An 8,238-nucleotide genomic window follows, 5' to 3' on the forward strand; every position below is an offset into this window, starting at 1 on the left:
ACACAAATATGTAAAACGCTTTTTTTAAATAATACACACACACACACACACACACACACACACACACAAACAAATCTATTTAATATAAAATCAAGCAATGGTATGTCATAGATAACAAAATAAAAGTCTCGGTTTATTGCACGCTTAACAATACACGTCGTGGACATATGACGTCACGGCTCACCTGAGAGAGCACGGGTTCGAATCCAGGCCGCGGAGGGTAGAGTTGTTTCACATGTAATTACAACTCTTCAAAACGCAGAGAAATATACCCCGAGTATTGCCGCAGGGGAAATCCTTCGACGTTTTCACGTGTTTTGCGTCTTTTTCGCTTGCGTGCGGGGCTCAAAGATTGGACCCCTTCCTTTGCGCAACGAGCGCTCTACCATCTGAGCTAATTCCCCTATGTAGTGTACTACAGCTAGTATGCAGGAATCTAACATAAGTACGAAACTCTACTCGCGCTCTTAAAAAACAACAACACCACACAGTAAAGTTCTCTTTTAAAGAATACACACTACATTTATTACAAGAGAGTGAAGATACCATATAATTATCATAGTTTCACGATACAATACACTCTATTTAGCAGATATCCAGCAAATGAATAGGAAAGAGTCTTGTTAAAAATAAGTTAAGCTTATTCGAGTTTAATCACGGCAAAGTTACTAAATAAACTGCCGAGTAAAAATTAATTGCGAAATAATTCGCAGACTCTGCACCGTACGCCACAGTAAACAAAGCTATACAAAATAAGTTAACTAAAAAGTACACCGTCCGATAAAAAGGAGCAACCCTCTTTGTTACACAGTATATCAGCCTAACACTAAGAGCTTTCCTTCGGTCTTAGTGTAAATGAGAGTCTTCCAGCGCTGACACCGTCAGCTGCAGTGTGATGAGACGACATCTGCATTGAAACAGAGTCAGAGTCAGAACTCGCGGAACACGCGACAGTGCACTGGAGCAATGATAACTTCATACCAACAGAGAACTCGTCCTCTCATGATGGTGAGTTTAGACTGAATGTGTGTGGGTTTCACCACGATAACATTGATAATGCGCAGTGCATTGCGGTAGGGGATGCTCAAACATGCTGTAAGGAGAGTTGAGGATGATGATGTGTATTCCGTTGTGTCGTATATAATGTGTTTGGGCTGGTTTCAGTGCTGCATAGTGCGTATGTGTGTGGTCTGGATCATGTTGCATAAAAGAGGACGGGGGAAAAAGGCCTACATTAGTTAAGCAATACTGTGTGGCTTTGTTCAGACAGCAGAAACCTGATTATTTTGCCATAACATACTCTAGACTCCACCTAATGTTTGCAAAACTGATCCAAACCATATTCATGCTCTGTGCATGTATCATGCTGGTATATTCATCATTATAAATGCAGTAGATTTAGATCAGATATTGCCCACATTGTATTATTATGTCATAAATGAACAAGCTCATTTGTGTGCAATGTGCAATCGTTCTCTCTCTCTCTCTATGTGTGTGTGTGTTTTAAAGATCTTGTGCTTGGAAACCATTACCTGCACGCTGTTCCTTTCACCCTTTGTGACCACCTACCCAACCGAATTGGAGAAAGGACGGAGGAGAGTGGTTCATGTAATGGGTAAGAACTTCTTCTGTGCTGTTTTATACCAGGTGTCCCAGATCACAATGTACATAAGGCAAATCTGCAAATGCAGCGTAAGCAGAATTAGGTTATGATACCTACCGACAACCGCCTACTTATACAAAAATGCTTTGCAACTGTGTTAAACACGCAACCAACTAATAAATACAATTATTTTGTAAGTGCATTGATATTCAGAGCACTTAATGTACATTTTGACAGTCAGAGACCACTCCACCCATGACATCTGATAGTTGTTGCATATTTATATTGCAGGTAAACATACATTATAATCAGTTTCAAGTCAACTATGTCACATTTCTTCATTTGGTATTCATTTTTATGTAAGCAAGAAAAAAAAAAGGTCTTTAATTGAAGCTGTTGCACTAGCTGTCTTTTAACAGCATGGTCCCAACATTTACTTGGCAGCTACCAATTACTTTCAGAAAGTCTGTGGTTACAGTGATATTGCTTTCAGTTTAGATCCTTTGCTTTTGATGGAATACCGTTTCTTTAGCCGTCTCTGGCTGAATTAATGATGGGACATGTTTGGCAACCCTGCTTTCAAAAGAAAATGTGTTGTGGTAACAAACATTTCAGAGTTCCAGGTATCCAGCTGACAGTTTAAATGAACAGATGTCAAAGCTGATTACGGCCCTTGAGGTCTGTCCCGAAAATCTTGGATCGCCATCAGAGAAGGTGTTGTTTGATAGCTGTGTTTCACACTTTTAAGACTTGGTGGCTTGGAGATCCAGCTATGCTTCAAGTGCCTTTGAACAGCCTTCAGACAAAAGCAAAGGGTTCTGTGGGAAATAAAAGATAAGGTGAAGGATTTAAGCATTTTCAATGTCTTTTTAGACATAGTTATTCATTTTAAGATCAGATGCTTATTTAGCGCAACAGGTAAAGCTAGGGTACTCAGCAACAGGGCCGCTTCTGAATCACAATAGACACTCTTAAAGGATATTCATGCAGTATGCAGATTTTTAGACCGATGTGACATGTCAGTTCACTCAATTGAAAAGGACAAAGCACAAAGAATACTAAAAGATTTGGCTATATTTGAAATGAAATTGACCCTATTTGCATATGAACTGAATGAAAAAGAAAACCACAAAATTGCATACTTTCCCTCAGTCCCATAAAGTTAATTTTCACCCAAACCTTACTCGGCAAAGTCTCAAAACCTTTTAGTCAAAAATAGAGTAAATTCCAGTCAAATTGACAGATATTCTCAAATGTCAAAAATTTAACTGAAATTCATATTCAAGTATAATTTGAACACTTTGAATCTAATTCGGTTTGAATGCTGAAGTTTCTGAAGTTTAGCATGGTGCAGGAACTTAATTTATAGAGTGTACTAATTCATAGAGTGTAAAGTAGAAACTTATTTCTCTTTTTCCCTAGAGGATGATACAGGGGCAGTGATAGTCCAGACTGCTCCAGGTAAGGTGGTCACTCATCGCGGTGGCAGTATCACCCTTCCCTGCCGTTACCACCATGAACCAGAAGACATCGACCCTAACCGCATCCGCATCAAATGGACGAAGGTTTCCGATGCTTTCCAGTTTGAAGACGTGTTTGTAGCGCTGGGGCGTCACCAGAAGGCATTTGGGTCCTACCGTGGTCGAGTGTCTCTGGAACGGGCAGGGCCAGGAGATGCTTCATTTATTATTCACAACATCTCCTTGCAAGATTATGGCCGCTACGAGTGTGAGGTCACCAATGACATGGAGGATGACACAGGATTTGTCAATCTAGACCTTGAAGGTCAGGGAACTGGTCTTGGTTGTAGTAACTCATGGCGCTTTTCCACTGCATGGTACAGCACGGTACGGTTCACCTTTGGGAGGTTTTCCACTGGGTACAGTACCTGGTACTTTTTTTAGTACCACCTCGGTTGAGGTTCCAAGTTAACCGTACCATTACCAAAACGTGACGTGTAAACTCCGCTGATCACGGATTGGCTGGAGAGAATCTTCACTACCTGCGTTACTGAACTTGCGACACAAACACAACCGAACCGCTAGATTTAAATCGGCACAGCAAGCGAAGGATCAGACACAACACAACGAACACACTTTTTTTAACAACCCAAAATGGTTGTTTCGTTGTCTGTTGAGGAAGTACAGATGTTCCTCTTGTTGATAGCAGAGGAGCAGATCCAGTGAGAGCTTGGTGGGGCGAAGCAGAATGAAAACATTTTCCACGAGTTGCGGCAGTAGAGCCGGCGCAACAATAACAACATGTGAATAATCCCGCCCACTCTAAAGCAGTACTAAACTGCAGTGGAAGCGCAAACTGAGCCGAGTCGAGCCATGCCGTACCATACTGAGCTGTACCGCACAGTGGAAAAGCGCCATAAGGGTGCATTCACACCTGGCCCGTTGTTTAGGAACCTGGCATGCCCCCCCCCCCCCAGCTTGGTTAGTTTGGGCATATGTGAACACGGCAATCATGCTCAGATCCGCACCAAAGCAATCGGTCTGATATCACCTGAAAGAGGTGGTCTTGGTTCGATTGAAAACGAACTCTGGAGCGGATCGTTTGTAGTGAGAAAGCAATCCAATCCAATGGACCAACAAACCAAAAAAACAGGCTATTTCACAATCTGTGATGGGTAGTTACGTGTGTTGCTTTGCAAATACCTCAAAATGAACCTGAGCATGTCTGTGGCTGAGCACGTCTTCGCCATTCTAAATCAAAGTGTGCTTTTTCATTTTATAATGCCGTCTTATTGCTCTTCTTTGTAGAAGGTGCATTTTAAAAATGTTTTCCCAATTAATCCTGGACTCCTGCTCAAAATGGTAAATTAATATAACAATAATAATAATAATAATACATTTTATTTGTAATGCGCCCTTCTTAATACTCAAAGTACTTCTACATGTACAAACAAAATAATGTCAACCAAAACTACAAATATCACAAATAGAATCATAGTAATAGTCAGAAATTAAAAGCTCCAGTAAAAAGGTACGTCTTAAGAAGTTTCTTAAAACAATCCAAGGAAGCAGCATTCCTAGTAAACACAGGTAATGCATTCCATTAGCCGCGTTTTAGGAAAAAGCCCCCCCCCGCCCCCGCCAAACCATGTTTTTGAAATTCATAATAAGGCTGATACAAGGAAAAACAAACAGCAGAGCGTAGAGAGCAAGAAGGTGTGGAAAGAGTTACCAAGTCACAAATGTAATCTGGAGTCAATCCATGCACTGCTTTATATGTTAAAATCTGAGTTTTAAAATCAATACATGATTGGACCGGGAGCCAATGAAGTTGCTGGAGCACTGGGGTAATGTGATGGCGTGAGGATGTATAAGTCAAAACCCACGCAGCTGAGTTTTGAATATATTGTAGTCTCTTAACAGAACTTACTGATAAAAAAGAAAGAATTGCAATAATTGAGCCATCATGTGATGAAGGCATAAATAAGCCTCTCAGCATCAGGCCTAGAAAGAAAGGGTCTAATGCAAGCAATGTTGCGAAAATGGGAAAAAAGCAACTTTAGTTGTGTTTTTGAAGTGAGAATTAAAAGTCAACTGAGCATCAGAAATCACACCCAAATTACGGACCTGTGCAGGAGGAGATATTTGGGTATTGTCAACTAAAAGTTTAAACTTATTAACATTAGATGGAGTGGCAATCAATAAAATTTCTGTTTTAGAACAATTTAGTTTTAGACAGTTGTGTTTCATCCATGCCTTAAAGGTGCAATAGGAGATCTTGGAAAATGTTAACATTAGCCCGATAGCACTGAAAGCGAACATCCCACCCTCCCTGCAATCGCCGTCCAAAGCCACGCACCTTGAACCCATGCTCACAGACCAGAATACCAGAGACAACATTACTACAATAGGCTACATTAGCGGTTCCCAATTCCAGTCCATGTTCCAAAGTGAAGTAAACCGAAAGTGAACCACACCAAGAATGCAAAGGAACATTGTAATCATTTTAATCCTTGTTTTGGAACAAATCAATCGATCTACAGGTGTGAAAGCACCCCAAGATTGTATAAAGTGTCATATTCCTACTGAACCAACTTCTCTGAACCATTTTTCAAAGGTGTGGTGTTCCCATACTACCCTCCATCCGGACGCTACAAGCTAAACTACCACCAGGCAGAGGAAGTGTGCCGACAGCAAGATGCAATTCTGGCCTCTCATGCGCAACTCCACAAGGCTTGGCTTGAGGGGTTGGACTGGTGCAATGCCGGCTGGCTAGAGGATGGCTCGGTCCAGTACCCCATCTCCCATCCTCGAGACCAATGTGGCCACAAGGATAGTCCTCCCGGGGTCCGCAACTATGGCTACAGACACAAAGATGACGAACGCTATGATGCTTTTTGCTTTACCTCGAACCTCAACGGTGAGTGTTTGCCTAGGGTGGAATTGCTTATTAGAGATATTTTCTGGCCTGAGGCTGTTGGACTAGGTTCCTGTTGAGAAGGTCCTCCTGCTTCTCCTTTTTACTGCCTTCCATTTGATACATATCCAATAAATGGTGCCAGTCCCACAAATGAAGGAGTCTTAACTGAGCAATGCATCAATTCCTGGAAAATTGGCCAAATCAAATCAGGTTTCAGGGAAACTATGATTTAGTACAGCTTCTGGCGTGCAGAGTCACTTTGTGACCATGCAGGAATAATAGGCGTTTGCGCAGTTGAAAGTAGAATTGATTTTGTCTTCAGGAAGAAAACTATATTTTTGGCCCTGGTTCAGACTATTTGTTACTAAGTGCTGTATGATCCAGTGGGTGCACAAGACTTGACCAGTTTTTCAGACCCACTCGCAGTCTAGTCATTGAGAGCCAAAAGGATTTTCTTTTGTCCCCCAAGTGGGCTATTAGAGAGGACAGCTTGTCCTGAATTTATAGCTAGGGCAATTTTCAATAATACCCCTATACTGACCAGCTGCTGGAAATTTAGCAAATGGCCCAGTGGGAAATATGAGACAATGTGCTGCCCTAACAGTCAGACATCACATAAACTAACAGAAAATCAATGAATGACTTCTGAAAAACAAATTTGCCATCTGAAATGTTTCCTTTTTTGGGTTTTTCTTTTTTATAGTTTCTTTTGATTCACCCAGTCAGACCTGAAAAAAAAAATGCATTGTCATTTCATCATGATGAAGGCAGGCTTTGAAATCCAAATTTCCAATCCAAATTTTGATATCTTCTGCAGTGTAATGTCTACTCTCCAGAAGAATTTCCTTAGCATTTTTGACGGAACATTCAACTGGAAGAATTTTCTTCCTTTACTACTCCAGCGAGTCAGATATTTATGGCAAGCTTTTGTATGGTCTTCTCACAGCTTTTGTTGTTTTTCATAAAACTGTGTTTCTCCCACAGGACGTGTTTACTTCCTCAAACGTTTTAAGAAGGTAAACTACCTCGAGGCAGTAAAGGCATGTCAACGTGATGATGCAGTGATTGCCAAAGTCGGACAATTATACGCTGCATGGAAGATCCAGCTCTTGGACCGTTGTGAGGCAGGCTGGGTGGGAGATGGCAGCATCCGTTACCCCATCGTCAATCCTCGGGCCCGCTGCGGGGGCCCAGAACCTGGTGTTCGAAACCTAGGTTTCCCTGATAAAAAGTTCAGCCTCTACGGAGTCTACTGCTTCCGCAGGAACTCATATGTCCAGTCAACAAAGGCTCCAAAAGAAACCACAACCAAACCGGCTAACAGCACCAGAAGCATCTGAAAGTGCACAATACTAGTCACTAGCAGCACGGCTTCTATGTTTGACAGACAAGGCTTTTTGCACATCTGCTAGGCTACTAAGCAACTAGGCTAGTGCTGAACACGGGGTATAATTGAGCTTGTATAATTTCACACACTTGCTTGAAATGAGGTGTCAATCAAACTTTTCTCTTCAGTGACATTAGTTTCGCAGTATACCCTGCATGCAGAACTTAGCCTTTAGGTTCTCAACTTGTTTTTTTCTGTTTCCCAGGGAACACAAAATTGACTTTTAATAGTGCTTAGAAAGCTAATTTAGCCTTATAATGAGTATAGCACATTAGCAATAGCCCTCAATGACCTGTTGACGACGAAGTGATAATAGACAAAACTTGCATCAGATGCTAGCATGAACTAGAAAGCTTGGCTGCTTATGAAAACCAAAATTCACAGTTGTTGCCATCTAAGCAAGTAGCAAAACTGATTAGCTTTGCCAATTACTATGCACATAATACTAGACGCTCCTTTTTGATACGTTTTGAATGACCTTGCAAGCAATAACAGAATTAGGCATGATTTTCAAGATGTTTATTACAGTGCTAAAGCTAAAATCTTGTGAATGACAGACTAACATCAGCTGCTTTACTACTTCTTAGTGGTTGATTGCACTGTCCATTCAGTATCGCACAATAGTGTCTATGATGATGCATTTTAGATTAAAGTTATTTACCTGTTCGTGTTTGCATGTCAATTCTCTTAACGACTGTGGATGAAGGGCACAGAATTGCTTGTAAACACAAAAGCTTAACCTCTGATACAAAAAGGGAAGGAAAACCTGATGACACCGGTAACCATGGCGATAGCTGAACATGGCTCTAACAAATTGCACATTGCTATTTTAGTTTGTCTTGGGCATAAGCTCCTGGCAATGATGCAC

The 8,238-nt window shown here is 41.3% G+C and overlaps 1 protein-coding gene across 1 annotated transcript; it reads left to right on the plus strand.

Moving 5' to 3' along the window:
* The first annotated feature begins 805 nt into the window (after positions 1–805).
* LOC132159828 (hyaluronan and proteoglycan link protein 4-like) lies at positions 806–8,036 on the plus strand. Its single transcript, XM_059569451.1, has 5 exons — positions 806–1,008; positions 1,510–1,615; positions 3,026–3,388; positions 5,681–5,983; positions 6,968–8,036. The coding sequence occupies exons 1-5, from the start codon at positions 967–969 to the stop codon at positions 7,321–7,323; spliced, it is 1,170 nt and encodes a 389-aa protein (XP_059425434.1). The 5' UTR covers positions 806–966; the 3' UTR covers positions 7,324–8,036.
* The last annotated feature ends 202 nt before the right edge of the window (positions 8,037–8,238 follow it).

This window comes from Carassius carassius, chromosome 16, assembly GCF_963082965.1.
Source record: "Carassius carassius chromosome 16, fCarCar2.1, whole genome shotgun sequence".
NCBI classification, from domain to species: domain Eukaryota; kingdom Metazoa; phylum Chordata; class Actinopteri; order Cypriniformes; family Cyprinidae; genus Carassius; species Carassius carassius.

What these genes read in the sequence shown, in the direction of transcription:
- LOC132159828 (XM_059569451.1), top strand. Translation starts at nt 967, where the DNA reads ATGATAACTTCATACCAACAGAGAACTCGTCCTCTCATGATG. An exon ending in TGTCAATCTAGACCTTGAAG is followed by an intron (nt 3,389 to 5,680) that starts GTCAGGGAACTG and finishes CATTTTTCAAAG; the next exon opens with GTGTGGTGTTCCCATACTAC. An exon ending in CTTTACCTCGAACCTCAACG is followed by an intron (nt 5,984 to 6,967) that starts GTGAGTGTTTGC and finishes TTTCTCCCACAG; the next exon opens with GACGTGTTTACTTCCTCAAA.